At 31.9% G+C, this 19716-nt stretch overlaps 1 protein-coding gene and 1 long non-coding RNA gene across 2 annotated transcripts; one reads left to right on the forward strand and one right to left on the reverse strand.

Annotated features, from left to right (window-relative positions):
- The first annotated feature begins 244 nt into the window (after window positions 1–244).
- LOC143051903 (uncharacterized) lies at window positions 245–5844 on the forward strand. Its single transcript, XM_076224898.1, has 6 exons — window positions 245–529; window positions 1211–1517; window positions 2366–2574; window positions 2931–3134; window positions 3747–4233; window positions 5690–5844. The coding sequence occupies exons 1-6, from the start codon at window positions 347–349 to the stop codon at window positions 5827–5829; spliced, it is 1530 nt and encodes a 509-aa protein (XP_076081013.1). The 5' UTR covers window positions 245–346; the 3' UTR covers window positions 5830–5844.
- A 3861-nt stretch (window positions 5845–9705) lies between these two features.
- Window positions 9706–11671, reverse strand: LOC143051904 (uncharacterized). Its single transcript, XR_012970940.1, has 2 exons — window positions 10806–11671; window positions 9706–10126 (listed from the first exon to the last, which is right to left on the reverse strand). It is a non-coding gene; the product is annotated as an uncharacterized LOC143051904 (long non-coding RNA).
- Window positions 11672–19716: the final 8045 nt, after the last annotated feature.

The following is a 19716-nucleotide window of genomic DNA, read 5'->3' on the forward strand; positions in this document are numbered from 1 at the left end:
ATCTACATGTCAGCTTGTATACTTTCATTTAGGCACAGCTGAAATGGGATTCAGATGAAATGGATGAATTAAATGTGAACTTAAAGGACATGGAACATGTTGAAAGTCTACCAACCCTCAGCCAAACTACGTCTACATGTATAACTGAAGATTCAAGTCAAAACAGTCAGATTTCAGATTCATCCCTAGTACAAACTGATAAGCTGTCTAACTTGAACATATTTTTACAACAGTCAGGTGTTCATTCTTATCTAGTGAAAGAACACAAAGGAGATATTTACAAAAAGCCAATGATTGCCTTGCAGTAGTAATTGAAGCAATTTGTCCTAAAGAAAAAGAGGCCTTTATGGAAAAATTTGTAGAAAGTCTTTGTAAAAGTACAGCAGTTGAAAATAATCAATCATCTAGATCATGTGGAGTGAATGTTTCAATACTAAAAGAAATCTATGACCGAGCAGAAACCTGGACTTTCAGAAGGCAGATTTTATCAATTTTGGCTTTTGAACACACGTACAGCCAAATGAAACAGGTAAAGTACACGTAAAAATTATTACATAAAATTGAAAATGGAAATTGGGAATGTGTCAAAGAGACAACAACCCGACCATAGAACAGACAACCACAGAAAGTCACCAACATTAATACTAACATTCCACTGAGCATGAAGCTTAATTTATGTATAAGAATGTAGCCTTAACATTCATCTTAGACTAAATAAAAAGTATGTGTGGTTTCAGTTACATCTGAAAAAAAGTTAGGGTAGGTAGGTAGAAATTTTTTTTTTATTTTATGTCTTTTTTTTAACATTGAGTCTATGGGAGCAACATTCTGACTTTAACAGTGCTTAATGAAAAATGACAATAAAATCTTTTGGGTAGGCTATTTTTAAGCCGAAAAAGTAGGGACGGTAGGGTTACTGGAACCACACATATATTTTTATTTGGCCTTAGGTACTCAAACTTTATAGAGATAGAAGAACATATGCCATGATGTGGTATGATTGCCAATTTAACAACTCTCAACCAGAGATTAAATGACATAGAAGTTAGCAACTACAGGAATACTACAGTATTCAATAATGAGCAAAACTCATATAGCAAATTAAGCTATACAACATGGAGGCTATTATTTTTGTTGTTTGAATCATTTTATAAATGTACTGTTATACATAAAAACTACAGTAAATTCAAAGTTTTTTCCCCTTTTTTAGATGATACCTGGTTTAACCTCATACAGGTATTATGCAGCAAAAAAACACATTTCTGAAGTTGGATGTGGCCTGCCTATTCAAGAAATGAAACAGACGAGAGAAAAAATTGACCCATGTCAATTAGAACCATTTCTTGACTTCATTACGTCATCACACATTATCAAAGACCTGCCATTCGGTGAAAGGAAACTGAAACTTTCTACTGGGGAGATTATTTCTACACCAAATGTGATCAGGGCTATTGCTCCAACAAGTATCATCAGACAGTACAAGCAGTTTTGTGAAGATGAAGAAATCAGACCATTGGGTTGGTATTTAAATAAGTACTGTTAAGATCACTGTGCAATTAATATTTCAATTGATGAACTTAATGCATATATAAACATGATTAATTCATGTAATTAGATTAAAATATTTATATCAAAATTTAAGAAATATTAGTTTTGATTGTTTGATTGCTTTCAAATAATTTTGAATGTAAAGCACTATCAAAATCACAATGTTTCAATTCATAAATGTAATTTTTATTTATGTTCTTCAACAATGAAATAGAAACCACATGTACATTGTTTCTTGTATTATTCCTAGTTTTTACAATTGCTTGTTATTCATAAGACAAAATTATATTCATGAAAATCAGAAGATGTGGTCTGCTTGCCAATAACAAGAATAAGAGATGTAAAAGTAAGCAACTATATGTATATTTGTGTTACTGTATGGCTTTCAACAATGAAAAAAAATTGTTGTTCTGATAAACATGTTATGTATACATTTATATCAACTGGAATAATATCAAGTGACATACTTCCGGTGTTTCAATATTTTAAATCACCCATGCAACTCATCTACAGCAGGAATTTTCAAGTTCTAAATTACTTGGTATTTGCTGCTTCTCTGCTAAACATGTGGCATTAAGGAGTAAGAACAAAGACTGGTCAGCTCAGAGTCAGAATAATGTGTACAAGTAATGTGACAAGTTTTCTTGCAGACTGTTACCTTGTGACTAGCATGTTTAAAATCTGGCTCAACGTGTGGGTCTTACACAAAGCAGGGTTCTTATTCTTAATTCATTAACATGATAAACATACAAACTATTTAATGACTGCTCAAATAACATGTTCAAAATTCTGAATAATAATGAAATTTTTTTTTCAGGCACAAGTACAATGTATAAGATTCTAGAAGAGTGTGCCGCTTCTGTTAGACATAGTGTGGAAGGGTTGGACTATTATGTGGCTGAAGGTGGAAGAGCGTTTAGAGATATTGAAGAAATTTTGGAAGGATTTGATTGTGAAGATGAGGATATCAAAAAGATGAAGGCTGATCTTCTTGAAGTTAAAAGATACTTAAAGTCTGATTATAAGGTATTTTATACTACTATAATACATCTCACCTTTGACAACATTTCGTATGACCTTCATCTCTGAACCCAGGTAAAAATAATGGAAATTTAATGACATTGTTGTTTTTTGCTACTTTTTGTATGACCAGAAATTGACATTAACGAATTGATGCAATGGAAATTTTTGGCGTTATCCAATCAAAATGATGTTGCATTAGAATTGAAATTAGACATTGCCATCAAAGGTCAAATATTGATTGTTTTTACTCTTTGGTTGGGTTGTTGTCTCTTTGACATATTTCTATTTCAATTCTCAATATTATCACGTGTATAAATAATCTTTTCGTGAGTGATCTCCATAATTTTGATTTTCTTCAGGTACATGTACGAGACATGGCTCAAATTGCAGACCATTGCAGATCATATGCACTGAGTGATATAGACAGTAATTTCAGAAATGACTGTAAACATGAACATACACTTTGTTGTACTCAGTGTCTTTTATTAGAATCTTTTATGGATGATGTTCTAATTAAAGTCAACAACAAAGAATGGGATCACACAGATCAAGTTATGTTTAAGGTAAAAAAAAATGATGGACCTTTCAGTTCAGACTAAAATCAGAAACATGATATCAATATACAATTAAGTATTTTATGCAAATCTAAGTTGATTTGAAAAATGAATAGACATTTATTTTGGTAACCATCTGAATTTTAGAGTTAGAACTGATAATGTTAGCCTTTATTCACCTATTTACTTAATGCTCAATTTTGACAGCAATAAAACCAAACTATCAAATAATCTGGCATTTTGTAGGGTCAATGTTTAATTAAGATAGTTGTAGAGATTTATCAGAATCAAAGTTGATTTGAAAAGGTTATATTAATATTTTAAGATTACTACAAGTTAATGAATTTAGAGCGAACTGAAAATTGTAGCGTTTTTCACCTATTAATTAATTCCTAAAATTTGACTGCAATAAATCAAAATAAGTAAAACCTGGAATAAAGTTGAGTACAGTGTCCTCCCAAGTAACAGTTTTGTTTTCAATAAACCTGTTCTTGTTATTCCTGACACAAAGTGTAAGATCAAAATTTATAATTATTCTTACATTTTTAAGATAGTGTGAGTATTAGTTACATCTAGACTGCTTTATTTGAAAGACAATCACCTTTATTTTCATTAACACAGGTAGAAAAGGCAGTTGATGACATTAAAGAGTGGAAAGGACACATATTACGCTCAAGAAATCAGGAAGAGGCAAGGAGGCATACTCTTGGAATCATAGAAGAAAAAAAAGATGTTATGATAACCATAGACTGGGCAATGAGGTTCTTGCCCCGCAAATTCAGAGAAGGGCAAACAGATTGGTTCGCAAAACGAGGCATAAACTGGCATATCAGTGTTTCACTGATGAAAGGACCATCTGACACATACCAGTCTATCACCCATGTACATGTGTTCTCTTCAACTGTTGCTCAGGATTCATCGGTGACATCTTCTATCATTTCTGATGTTGTCCAAGATTTAATTCAAATGAACCAAGGTCTTTCGAATGTACATTTGTTTTCTGACAATGCAGGCTGCTACAAAAGTACCACTACCATAGCTGCCTTACACAAAACCTTGAAAGGGACAATCAAAACCTATAACTTTTGTGAAGCACAAGATGGGAAAGGTAATATTCATTTTGCTTTCAGCATCATTATCTGTGACAACTGAAAATGAGTGAAATTGTTATGACAGACTCAATAACCCTTGATGTAATGGAAAATTGACCTGAATTTTTCACCATGAATGCAAAAGTATAACACACAATCTTGATAAATATAGAATAACCATACATTGTCTCGAAATATCAATTATTTGTACAAGGCTTAGAAACAGGTAGAAAGCGATGCTGTTTCAAGCATTTCTACTTGTTTTAGCCGATTACAAATAATATTTATATTTCGAGACAATGTATGGTTATTCTTTATATACTGCAACTTTTATAACTATTCTAAATGAAGTATTTAGAGCAAAAACTTTAATTTTTAAATTAGAGCGGATGACGTAAAATTTCCAGGAACCTGTATCTTTTATTAACGTCATAAATAAGATAACACAGAAACGCATTGTCAACGTCATAAACAAGGCAATATACGGTCGGATACTGTATATCACATATGAATATACAGTCAATGCAATTTGACTGCTCAAATAGCACAGCTGCAGTAACTATAAGAACAGACAGCTGCCAATTCAACATGATTGATTGATTGTTGGTTGCTTAACGTCCAGTGGCAAATATTTCATGCATATTCAGGACGAGAACAAGTTCACAATAAATACAATAGGTAGGTTGTTGTAATAGAGGCCATCTAGGATGATGGTCGGGGAAATTTGGATTGCCACTGGAAAATGAGGGTATATTGGATAGGGACAGAAATTTTGCCTTACAACAGGCCACCTACGGACCCCCCAAAGAGTTGTTGCAAGGGTTCTTAACGTGCAAAAAGCGTGGCACTCTCTTTACACGAGGCATCGGATTTAACGTCCCCTTCTGACGGACGTGACTGCGAACTTGATACATCCCGCACAGCCAAACGGACGCCCCACTTCAGCAAGCGTTTTACTGCCGGTCGGGAGAAGACCAAGTGACCATATTTCTATACCCCAGTCACCCTTGGGGTAACCAATTCAACATGATGATAAGATATAAAAAAAAAAAAAAAGAAGATGCGGTGTGATTGCCAATGAAACAACTCTCCACAAGAGACCAAAATAACACAGAAATAAACATTTATTGTCACTGTTTCATGTGTATGGCCTTCAACAATGAGCAAAGCCCATATGGCAAAGTCACCTGGTCTATAAAAGGCCTTAAAATGACAATGTAAAACAAAAAAAACAAGAAAACGAACGGCAGTATTTATGTAGACAATGTTTTATATGTATTAAAATTGGGCGATCTTGTTCAATTGTCAACTTTTAAAATAAGATCTCTGTAAGAATGAGCATATCATTAAGTAAGCTATGCCATGCACCAAAATAATGACAATATTTACTAATGTGAATGTCTTGGCTTTTCTTATCAATGTCAGTCCTGAAATAACTCATTACCTGGTATGTTTTTACTTTTGTTTCTGCAGGACCTTGTGATCGTAGAGCATCACATTTAAAGTCGATCATTAAGAGATATGTGAATGAAGGAAATGATGTATTAACAGCAGAACAGATGAAAAAAGTTTGTATTACATTGTTTGTGGTCCAATATTATATTACAACATAAGATTAACAATTCTAACAAAAATTTTCGAAAATTTCTTAAAATGATTATTGTTAAATTTAATCTATCCTCACCAAAAAAGCATAGATGTCATTCAGTTTTACCTTTTTCATTACATAAATTTGTACATTAGCAAATTGATTTACATTCAATTATTTGAGCATCATAAAGCCATTGAGAAATAATTTGATACTTATAAATTTTGTGACATACCTTTTAGCACACACAAGCAGATTTTTCATATGAATTATTATTCCTGAGTTATGGTTCTTGGTAATGTAAAAAATAAGAAATTTGAGGTTTCAAAAAAAATATTAACAAATTAAAATTTATTACATTAGCCTGTTCGTAATCAGGTTTGCATGTTATTTAGACTATAAAGTGCTTTCACTAATTTATATCTCTAATTTTGAGGGGGTCTCATTGGGGGGTTCCGATCCCGAATCCCGCTTATTGTTTTGTCAGATTCCCGTATCCCGCTTACACTATATACGTAAGCAATTCTCATTTTTTTGTCCTTTCCCGGGTCCCGCAAGACCTCATTTACCGTTTTCACGACACAATAATTTGACTTTCACGTGTCACGCTTACAAATAATCGGCAATCCCGCGTCACGCTTAGACCTCAATGAGACCCACATTTGATATCTTGGTTGGGCAAGTTTAAATTTAACCTTTTAAGAAATCCACCTATTTAAGTTAATTTGGTATAAGTCATCAATCTTAAAAGAGTTTTAAATGTAAAATGTATATGGATAATTCCATTTTCCCAGAAGAGGATTATATTTTAGGAGTTGAATCAATAATGGGTTGATATATGATTTGTTTGATTTCAGGCTATTGATTTGAAAAAGAACTTCAACTATAGAGTTAAAGTTGTAACTCCTGTAATTGACCTGGATCCTGTTCAAAATAGCATTAAATCAATTTCAAATTTGAGGATTTGTGCTTGAGAGTGTGGAAAGCATATGGAATAGGAGCAGGTAAAATACATTAAATGATAATCCAATCAAAGCGCGAAAGCGCTGTAAAGGCAGTTAATTACAGGTTGTGTGTATTTCTAGTCCAGTTATATCATTATCTTCCATAGAACAGAGGTGGTTTGTAGAATTTAAGATTTAGAGTTCTTTTGTACCTAGTTCACCTATATCTATAGTCTACTGTTTACAGTATATTTTCTGTGCCTCGCCATGAAATGCATTTTTAGCCATGGCCTTGTCAGTTTGCTTTAAATTTATGAGTTTGACTGTCCCTTATGTGTCTTTCGTCCCTCTTCTTTAGACATATAAGAACTTTTCCTTTTCAATATAAATAGACTATTTTTAATTATTGATTGTATACGCATATTCTATGACTCCCATAAAAAGAAGTTCACAAAGATTGACTAGTCTCTGTACTGTGTGTATAGCAAGAACATCAAGTAACATAATGGTAAATGTACATATTAACACATCAACTTTTTTGATGACCATACCTGCCAACTGTCAGTATTTGCAGAGTATTTCCCCCATCGAGCTCGAGGCTCCCAAATGGAAATTTTGTAAGAGCAATTTTGTCGACTATTTTAAAGAAAACAATTAATTCAACAATGACAATGAGCTTGTTTATGCACGAAGAAGCCAAAAACCACATTAGAATATATTTGAAGGGAATCCATGACAAATCGCCCCATTAGCAAATAGCCCCACTTTTTCACTAACTCGCCCCACTTTAAAAAAAAACTGCCCCAACCTGGATAACTAAATCGCCCCACTTGTGAAATGTGTTATATCCCTTAATATTACTCCTGCCAACTTGCCCCAACTTATAGAAAACGATAATATCTAGATAAATATATTATTAACCAGGAAGAATTTACTAATGCCAACTCGCCCCACTCATGTAAAAAGATGTTATCCCGTTGTATATAAGTTAAATTCCGTTAATATTACTCCTGCTAACTGGTCCCACCTAATGGAAATCAGTGAAATCTAAATAAATATATTATTAACCAGGATGAATTTAGTAATGCCAAATAAAGGCAACAGTAGTATACCGCTGTTCAAAACTCATAAATCCAGGGACAAAAAACAAAATCGGGGTAACAAACTAAAACCGAGGGAAACGCATTAAATATAAGAGAACAACGACATAACACCGAAACGTAACACACACAGAAACGGACCAAGCATCAGACAAAACACCACGAGAATAACAAATATAACATGAAAACCAAATACATGAATTAGGGATAGACAAGTACCGTGCCACGTCTGATCTCAATATCTCAAAAATAAGAGAAAACACAAACGACTCAACGTTAAAATGCAACACACACAGAAACGAACAATAATATAACAATGGCCATCTTCCTGACTTGGTACAGGACACTTTTAAAGGGAATAAAAGTGGTGGGTTGAACCTGGTTTTGTGGCATGCCAAACCTCGCACTTGAATGGCAAAGTTAAATATAACATTGAAATGACAACATATTACAGGACTACAATACAAATAAATAGGAGAACATATTAGACAAAGAAAAACATGATTAATAGATAACAAAAAGCATCAGGTTTAAAATTCAATACGCCAAAAACACACAGGACTTACAAGTGACGCCCAGATATAAAAGATCGAAAGAGAAAAAAGTACAAAGTTGTACAGCACTGGAGATAAAAAGTTGAAAAGGTTTCGCCAAATACGGCATTGTTTTTATGCCCGGGATAAGAACATTCTTATTATATAGAACAATTCATGCTATTGCAAACAGTAAATTTTATCAAATGAATATGAAAGAGATATACATAAAGAAACTGAAGTATTAACTAATTACAGAAAACTAAACCCGAATACATAACGCCCAGATATAAAAGATCGAAAGTGAAAAAGGCACAAAGCCGCACAGCACCGAAGACCAAAAGCTGAAAAGGTCTTGCCACTCTCCCCACTTATGGAAAAAGATGTTATCCCGTTGAATATAAGTTAAATTCCTTATATTGCATTATGATACAATTAACAGGTTTCTTTTCAATTGTTATGCAAATAACTAAGCTTCAAAACTTAGTTATTCTTCAACAATACATTTTTTTTTTAGAATTATAATTTCAGTATATCAATAATAGTAATTAAATAAATTTTCGGTTTGTTTGTATTCTGTGTAGATTAGTTTTCATTAAAGTGGTGCGAGTTTTTTATTTTTAATTATATATATATATATTAATCTAAATATTACCGTTTTTTTATAAGTAGGGCGGGTTGGCAGGAGTAATATTTAACATGATTCAACCAATTTCACATGTGGGGCGATTTGATAAATCAGTTTGTGGCGGTTTGTTTAAAAGTGGGCGATTAGCCAGTGGGGCGACTTGTCCTGCTTCCATTTGAAGGCCCCCTTGAAGGTTTTGTATGACTATATGAACCATCTTTCACGTAAAACCCCCATGTGCATTTTGAAAAGTTGGCAGATATGTTTCTAACTCCAGGCAAAATCTACCGGTATGAATGAAAAAGAAGTTTTCAATTAAGGCTCTGTGGCCATAACAGCTGTCTCATTAGCATTTTAACCACTTCCCATATTTGCAATTAAAACAATAGAAGAAAATTATTCAACGCAAAAACAAAACTTACTTGTAAATATGAAATTCTCTTTACGGTACGAGTTTTTCTCATTGTTTGAGATTGTACAGTAGTACCTGTAACTGCATATACCTATTTCTTATTCACTTTTGCTTGATAAACTCACTAAATATCATGTATATATACATTGTACCACATCTCCTTATTTTTATATGCATTCCAATAACAGGAACAATTGTAATTCAATTCTATATACCAAAGCAAAATGAACTGCACCACTTTCATTCACTAGTATGCATCTTTTGGCAAAATACAAGTTCTTAAATGACACAAGATATATTTAATGATAAAAAAAAATAAAATTTAGTATACAACTCTTTAACAGGTATAAAAAAAAAAGCACAGCTGTGTCATAACTTGTGAAATCTGTGCTGAAAACATAGACATTGATGGTATTTGAGTAATTCCATATGTGAAGCTCAACATTAGCTCGTCAGTTGGTGGTGGACAGTTATAGTTCCTTTCTGCAGGCTAGGATGAATGACTTTTCAGGAAAACCAATTTCACAAATCAAAACTTTCCTCTAGATTTCTCCTACAATATTCATCCAGTTTAGTTCTTTTGGTTTAATTGGACACCGTCCTGATTTTTAATTTTGCAAACCATTCAGTCTCTTGCTTGCAAATGGTGCATGAAAATAGGATTGGTATGGCAGTAGACAAGTCTCTTTAAAGTGGGTTTGTGCCCTGAAAAAAAGTTTTATAACTTAAGTTTTTTTGAAACTTGTGCAACACACATACCTAAATAACTATAACATAGAAGAGAGCATCATTCGTGTCAATGTTTTGTTCCTGTTTACATTGTCATTGATATTTTTTCAGAAAGCCTGAGGCATAGCTCATGAATTCCTGTCATTACATCCTAAATTAACATAATTACTGCTAGAATAATTATCAGTATGATATACGTACACTATCATTGTACAGCCCAAGTCTTCAGTATATATCATTGTTGCATTCATTCACTCCTGTGTTCAGTCGTTCAAAAATATTTAAACATCAACAAATGAACTTTAAATTAAAGTTCATTTGTTGATGTTTAATTATAGTTTAATAAGGACAAGAAAACACTAGAAAAGATACGTACATACAACCCGTGTTTAAGTGTATTTGAAAGAGAAATATATCTGGTTAAACGATGTATAAAGGAGGAAAAAATTGCAGATATTGCATTACGATGCTTTCTACCTAATAGCACGTGGATATGTTTACATATTTAGACTTGACCCAGTATGACCCGTACCTTGTAGGTCACCGCCGTCGTTTAAACACTAGACTACAGTCGTGTATAAGACAATAAAATGCTTAAGCCTGTACTATTTGTGTGAAGTAAATGTGTTTTTTCTGTACATTTAAATTGTTTTACCTGATAGCAAGGACGTATATCTATCCGTTTCCTTCTCAATTCACTTTGTCAATTTCTTCGAGCTCCTTCAAAACATACGTATTACTGCGCCCGGAAGTGAAAAAAATATTAGAAATCCTCGTAAAATAATGCTATTTTCAATTTTGTGGAATCCATTTTGTTATATTTATTATATAAATATAAAAAAAGTTACGATTAATTATGAATTTGCATATCATTATACGGAACGTTTATGGACTATTTTTCCATAGCTGTAAGTCAGTCATTTTGGCGGGAAATCATGTACACATACACACGTAGATTGGCTGGTACCTGATCGTAATGTTACACATCAGATATATCAAATAGCTAATACCCGGAACGTAGTACCGGGAACCAGGATAATACGTAGACAACATACATAACTAATACCGAAATTGAAAACGCTTTACGGTTTCTCGTTTATAAACTGAATTCCGCTTTGAATTATAGAAGATGCAATATTAATCATGTTCAGTCGACTTTTCATTGTTATATCAACGTCTGAACTAATTAAAAAATCTTTAGATCTCAGATAACACTCGAAATTGACCCGACCTCTTTCCACACGGAATACAAATAATGATAGTTTGTAGTCAGGTTGACTGCTTATAATGCAAAATACACATTAATAACAAGTTCTATAAAACGAACAATACACACTGATCGTTTCTTTAGTCCCCAATGTAAATGAAAGAAACAAAAAACATATCATACCATAAAAAGAAGAGGAGAAATTCGAACATTTCCGGATCTTTTTCTGGCCAAAAGACCCCCTGCATAGTTTGCGTATGAAAAGATTAACCTCATGACTTGAAAGTCAGGCCTTAAAGCACTGCCTTTAAAAACTATAAACATAAATGTTTTTTTTTTCATATATAAAGGACATGCCTGAAATTCTCCTATTTGAATAAATTCTGAAACAGCCTTCAAGAAAAAACAGTTGCTCCATCCAAAATCCCTTATTAAGCAAATTGAAATCAACCCTCATAAAGGAATCATCAATAATTACATAAATTTAATAATGTTTGGTTAGAATTCATTTAGTTTTTGTAGGTGAAAAAAAGTTCAGAAAAGTATAGAAAAATAGCCTTATGATAGGGAACATCAAACACATTTGTGACAATATTAGGTATCCTAACTTGTTTTTAAAATCTCGAATTCATGATGAAATTATCGGAAATATCATTTAAATTGTGGTTTTAAATATAGAAAATTATAAGACCATATGCATGCACTTTTGTTTAATCTTTATTTCAGGGAAATTAATTCCATGGACAGATATCTCAAGATATGAATGTTTCCCAGTTGAAAACAGTTCAAAATTGGTTGGAGAAATCTTGCAATGTTTTTTCTTCAGGTAGAATAATGTGTATATAAAAATTGTAATAAAGTATATAAATTTTATGAAAAAAAAAATTGGTGTCACCGAGATATCAGTTAGTGCTTTACTATACAGTATTTTTTTGTCTTCATTATTTAAGACTATATGGTGGCCCTTTATTTGCTTTCATCATCATACTTTGGTCACTAGTGAAAATTTTGTCTCATTGATTTGGAAATCAAATCACGTCTTTGGATTTTATATTGAACAAATTTTGTTAAATAATTTACTTAATGCATTTAACACCTGCATAAATTGTTCATATCATACATTGTATAACACAGATTATTATACCTTACATATATTTCAATCAATTCTATTGGTTGAAACGTAATCACGTAACATGGAATAATTCAGTTAATTTTCATTCAATTGCACACTGTGTCTAAACCACACCGGCAAAATTTGTTCGGACTCGATGGTATCTAACATCCGGCACAATGACGGAACATTAATAGACAGAAGAAAGCTAGGTTTCTCCTTATTTTCTTATTTTTTTTTATGATATCGAAGAATATAAATACACATACAACTATTTTCTATTGTGATATGCAATATTTTCTACAACCGTTCTATATTAATGGAAAAATAAGTAAAAATGCACGTCAAAATGACGAATTGACTGAACCTTGCCTCGAAATTGTTTAATTTCTCTTTAAATTGTTCACATTGTACGGAAAGAAAGGTACGGGAAGATAGATATTGACACGGAGATTGCAAATTTAGTTATTATGAGCATCTCAATAATTGTAACTCTGTGTATGGAACGAAAGAAATGGGTCATGTCAAAATGGAACTGGCCGGTTTCGTCAATGTATACAACCCGGTTTCGTCGTAGATTTCAAAATTCATAACCCGGTTTGGTCAAATAAAAAAAATCATAATCGCATTACATTATAATTGATTATTTAACTTCAGCGTTCAAAATGAGTTTTGTGGGTCGTTCGAAAACAAGTTCGTTCACCGGACAGCGGCTTATTATTTATATGAGTCTCAGATTCAAATAAATAATAAGCAAATTCCTACTCTTATAGAACACAAATATTTTAATTTTACTTTGCATTCCGAACTTTTTTAACAGCATATTGAGATTAAAGCTCTCTAAATATGCGTTTTCTATATGAGTTATGGGAAAATATGTTGAACATGTTTAAACTTGAAATTAAAGTTTACGGTCTTAAAAATCGAAACACACAATTGATATGTGATTTTCTCGCACAAAAGAATGGACACCTTCATAAGTAATCTAATCATTCCATGTATGTAATCTTTTCTACCATCGTTAAAAATAAATCTTCTTAAGGATAAACGTTGATAATAAGACAAATGTATATGCATGCATAATCGACATAGAAAATGAATGTAGGATTACAACTTCCATGCATTAAAATAAAATTTATTTATCACTAATTGTAACTATACTGCTATGTACAAATTAGTATAATAGTCTCAGGTCATCGATAAAATTCAATAATAATTATTTTGTTAACATTATTAAAAAAACCGAGTCTGTATTGTCGCCATTGTGTTATGATGATCGTACACTGACGTTGGTCAATATATTTTGACAATATATACGGACAGACGGATTCAGTTTATTTCAAAGTGGGCGTATTTCGAACAACCTTTACATACCGCCGAGCGTAGCGAGTCGAACAATATTTTGATTATTTTTTGCTTTACAAAATCGTTAAATACAGGAATCAATATAGTTTTGGCAACCGAAGGTGGGGTCGGGGCGTGCAACCTATACGTCATCTAGATTCGCCACTTATCTTCTAAAGTGTATACCGAATTAAAATATTGTAAGAAATGAAAAAACAGGGACACCCGGGAAATCGGATTATGTGAGTTGGATTATGTTTATTATAATAAATGCCGAATATCAAGTTCTTTTTATCGATTTCTATACATTTTTCTCAAATATATATAAAAGTTATATAGGAAAATGATAAGGCAGACAAATATACAAATAAATCGACTTGGCCGATATCCTAATAAAACTTATTGACCTTTAATTACGATTGTTTTTCATTTCTTTGCGTTTTTACAAGCCCGTCCCAATTTTGACAGGACGTATTATTGTATACACCCGTCTGTCCGTCCGTCCTTCCATCCGTCCGTTCCTCCATCTATCAGTCATTCGGTCCGTCCGTCTAGCTATCCGTCTATCTTTATGTCCAGCGTTAACATGTCGCACCGTAACTTGAGCTTATCTAGTTTTCAAGAAACTTAACAAAGTTATTTCTTGAAATGGTCAAACGATTTGTAAACCTTTTAGTGAAAATCAAATTAAATCTTTTTGAGTTACAGAACTTTGTAAGTAAAACAGGAGTGTGTTTTTTGTTAACATGTCGCGCCATATCTCAAAATGATTTATCATTATTGCATCAAACTTTACACACTTCTTAGTAATATAAATCTTAACTTCTGCATACTTTATGGTGATGTTTTAAATTTTATTTTTTAAGCGTTAATTAGGTTTTCTTTGTAAAAAAAAAGGGGGTCACATACTGCGATGTATCTCAAAACCTATATAAAAAAAATATCATAATGTTAATGTTAAAAAAATAATTAGATATCAGTGTTTGCTATTGAGTATTTATATTCCATTTAAAATTAGTTTGAAGATCAGTGAAATAACGGATACGACTTTCATTAGGAAAATGTGTAGTACTATAATTACCTATGTAAATAAATGTAAACACGCCAAGTTTACTTTATAATACATATATATTTAATTTCTTTCGAAAGACAATGTTCAGATCCGTGTTAACGTTGCTTTTCATTAATTGTTGGTTTTAAAAAAATATAAAAAACCGGGTGATATTTATAGACGAAACCGGGTGTTGTGTAGTAAACAACAATGACGAAACCGGTGTATTTTTATTTGACATGACCTATTTCTTTCGTTCCATACACATAAATACAAGTATTGAGATGCTCATAATGACTAGTTTTGCAATCTCTGTGTCAGTATCTATCTTCCCGTACCTTTCTTTCCGTACAATGTGAACAATTTAAAGAGAAATTAAACAATTTCGAGGCAAGGTTCACTCAATTCGTCATTTTGACATGCATTTTGACTTATTTCTCCGTTAATATAGAACGGTTGTAGAAAATATTGCATATCACAATAGAAAATAGTTGTTTATGTATATATATTCTTCGATATCATTAAAAAAAATAAGAAAATAAGGAGAAACCTATCTTTCTTCTGTCTATTGATGTTCCGTCATTGTGCCGGATGTTAGATACCATCGAGTCCGATCAAATTCTGCCGGTGTGGTTTAGACACAGTGTTGCAAGGAAGGACGAAGAACCCTAAAAATTTGCACTAGCAGAGAATAACCCTATTATTCACCGGTGAATAACCTTTTGAGTTTGTTTATTTGTACTTGAGTTACCTCCCCTGAAAATGACGTCACAGACGTAAATAAACAAAATGACAGCATTCACGTTACACTAGAAGCCCACCGAAAGATGAGGAAATATGGCATTTGACATAAATAGAACTGAGAGTGCCAGCAGCCGATGAAATCTCTTATAAAGGGTCCTTTTCAGGGCCATCAATATTTTACAAAAAGATTCTACTTTTGTTGTAAATTCCAGAAAAACGAACACAATTGTATTTTCAAATGTCAGTCTGTGTTTTATGTTAAAAAATATAGACTAGTAAATGTTCGAAATGCCCTTCCACTGTTAGTTCGGTATAATTAAACAATTGTGGCCCCTTAGAATCGATGAATATCCAAAAACCCTCAAAAGTTATTTCACTTTGGGCTGCACCCTCAATGAAATAACCTTCTGTTGTTTGACAATTTTGGATATTCACCTCTTCAATGGGCCATAATTGTATATTGTCATAGCTTGGACTTCTCTTGCCTACATTAGTATGGAGCTTTTAAAATTTTCTCTGCAATCAACTTCTCTAAAATTTGGCATGTACATTCTATATTTTTATTGTCTCCTATGTTGAACATTTCATAATTACATTTCAGATGATATGACAGGGGAAGAAGAAGTGGAAGAGTGTGGGCCCCCAGCAAAGAAAGCAAAATCTGAAGAAAATATTTACAGTTGTCCTATAGAGGGTTGTGACAGGTCGTTCAAAAATAATAGTGGTCTGGAACAACACATTATCCTAGGAAATTGTAACTATCAGTTGGAAAAGCAGTCATTGATGGACAGATCAAAATCAGAGTATAGTGTTAAATTGGATAAACTGTATCCAAAAACTGTAAATATTTCATGTTCTACTACTTCTGAAATTGCAAATACAGTAAAAATTGGTTGGGCTCTAAAAATGAAGAAAAAGAAAACGATTTTTAATGTTGAACAAAAACAATTCATGCAAGACCAGTTTGATATAGGCAAACACACTGGCAGGAAGGTTGATCCTTTTGAGGCAGCCAAGTTAATGATGGTGGAAGTGAAAAATGGTGAGAGAAGATTTAAGAAATCTGAATATCTAACTGGCTCCCAGATTTCTGGTTATTTCTCTAGATTGTCTCAAAAGGATAGAAAAATGTGTAAAGAAGACATTACAGTTTCTCAAAGTGAAGATGACAAATATAACTTGAAAATGAGTGTAATTAAAAAAATGGAATCCTTGTAAATGAATGTTATAGTTATTATATACAGGGGAAAATTGTTCATTATGCAATATTTTAATTCCTTAGGTTATCATCATGCAAGTTTTTAACAGTGCTATTTTACAAACTTATAATTAAATGCCTTAAGCTTTTGCTTAAGTATTACTTAGTATATATATGGGCATTTCATGCTTTCTTGGCCCACCTGAAAAGTCATAGACAGAATCATATGAATAATGTATAAGACAGATGAATTTTTTGTTAAACATTTTAGATAAATGTAAATGTCATATCAAATGTTTGGTCACTTTGACCTACACTTTACACATAAATAATCTAGGAAATTTGTTGTCAAAGATTTTAAAGTAAATACAAGTTAGAATTCGTTTAATGTATATGTAAGTGGTACATTGTTAGCTCTTTGTGCAGATAATAAAATCATCATATACTCTTCAAACTTGTATGGTTGTTTTCACTAATCAAACTCTTTTATGAGTTTGATAGAAATGATAAAGAGAGTCCAGTTATCAAGATGGAGACTTGTTGAATGCCTGATGTATATTATATGGGATTTGATGTATTTGAGTTTGACTATTCTACTTGAAATGTTCTAGAGTTGTGCCATGGTCTAAGGTAGTTGCTTGAATAATGCAAAATATTAAAAAAAATCTGATAAAATTTTCATTTGATATTTTCAGGGGGTGTTGAGGGCATACCGATTACCCCTGACCTCACCAACCCCGACATAATCTGCCAATAATGATGTTATTTGATTTAGCAAACCACATGGTGATGAAAACCAGTTCAAGTATTTCTACTAGATAATGTTATCACTTGAACCAATCAAATATCCCTTACTTATGTAAATTTGTAAAAGGGTACGTCATGAACACTTTACTATGGGATCATATTTTTCTTTTTTTTTCACAGATTTCATTATATGTGCAAACATTATACACAAATATCATATGAACATCATTTACTCTAACCTTGTCCATAAGAACAAACATAAAAAAAAAACTATAAAAAAACTTTTTTTTTTCTTCAATTTTTGTTACTATGGTAACCAATTTTTACTAAATTTTGTTTATTTTTATGTCTTTTTTACAATGAAAGGTCTGTACTATAAAATGAGCTCATTTTTAAGCAAGATGGCAAAAAGCATTTGTATTAATTTCTGTTTTTTTGGTTTTTTTTTATCTTATGTCATTTTTTGAAAATATAATTTTTTGGGTTTTTTGAGTTTTTCTCAAGTTTTGATGGGTTTTATTATACAAAAGGTCAAGTTTCCCCAAATTTTTTTTTTATTTTACTTCATCATCATACTTAAGGCAACTAAAATCAAAAACAATTTTAAATCCAACCCATGTGCAAATTTTGTAATGTTCATCTGAAAAAACAACAATTTTCAGTATTTCACAGGATCGACAAAACTTGAAAAATTGGATATTAAAATGAAACTGAATAATATAACAGGACAGAAACAACCTCTTTGCTGTTTTCTTTTACTTAAATGTAAGATTAATAGAATGTTTTAACATACAGAGAATACAAATATTTTTTTTATTATTTTTAAGAGAGTTCGGGCAAAACTAGCTTATTTTTAAAGATTTAAGGTGCATTTTTCCCTTAAAAATAGAATGTGGCGTTACCATGGCAACCATTTTACAAACAAAGTAAATAACATTTTTTTTCTTTATATTTGATGACCCTTATCAAATGTTATCAATATGGAGCAAATCCAAAACTATGCGTGCCATGCCTCTTTTTTAAAACTTTGATGATTACAGAGAATTGGTATTAAAGTCTACTCTGTTGTGTCAGATTAGCAATAATTTTTTTTCAAAGAAATGTCCAAGTGTTGGTCTTTTCCCATTCTTATGAATTCAACTATTACCTATTTTTATTGTTATTATTTATCATTTGATAACCAATCACATATATTATTTTCTTGTTAAATCATAAATTTCTAACCACCTTTGTATCAACATTTTCAGTGCTAAAATACATTATATTTTATTCTATCATCAAATAATATTCGTTATAATTCTATAAATACCATATTGTCATTTTGGCATTAATAAAATCTAAGCTATTTTTCAATCATTTAAATTTTATCTGTGTTCTTTGTTTGTATCATCATCTTTATTTAAAGATATCTTTTCAAAGCATCAAACCTTATATAAATAATACTAGAACACACCCACGAAATCGCGGGTATATAAAGCTTGTTGTAGGATGATTTTTTGGAAAATATATTATGTATGGAGAATTTCATAAAAGGTATCAAAAGCCCTGTCCCTTTTTCCAAAGTCCGATAATTGTTTCCTTTCTGTTAAATTCAATTATTTTCGTGTTTCTGCTAGAAATAGCTGATCTGTCACAATGTGAAGAAGAAGAAACCACCTTTATAATGGTTGATAGGAGCAATATATTACAAACAGTATTTGAAAGCCAAGGGTTTGGCGACTTCTTATTCTACAAATCAACAAAAGAAGCTGTCAAAGTCTAGCTGGATCAGTCATTATTCTATACAAGTATGTCACTTTGTATAAGAATCTTAAGCCATAAATACAGGTTCTCTGTGTCATCTATCATAAGACCTGAATAGTTCAGAGAAATTATCCTGGCATCAGCCCCTGTTAGAACTTACTCATCGATCAATGACTTTTTCAGCCATCATACATTCTATAGAAAAGGTTATATGCTATTAATGATTATGTTCATAATTGAGCTTTCTTTAAAAAAATATTTAGTATTTATTATTCGTGAAATGTTATTTTCGTGGCGTCTTATTTAGTCATCAACAACACTGAAGTACGACATCACAGAATCATATAATCAGGTACAATCTTTCCTGTTCACACGTGAACATTTCCGTAGTCTTGTATGATGACAGGTTAACGATAAGCAA

The sequence above is a fragment of the Mytilus galloprovincialis genome, chromosome 11, assembly GCF_965363235.1.
Source record: "Mytilus galloprovincialis chromosome 11, xbMytGall1.hap1.1, whole genome shotgun sequence".
Taxonomy (NCBI): Eukaryota; Metazoa; Mollusca; class Bivalvia; order Mytilida; family Mytilidae; genus Mytilus; species Mytilus galloprovincialis.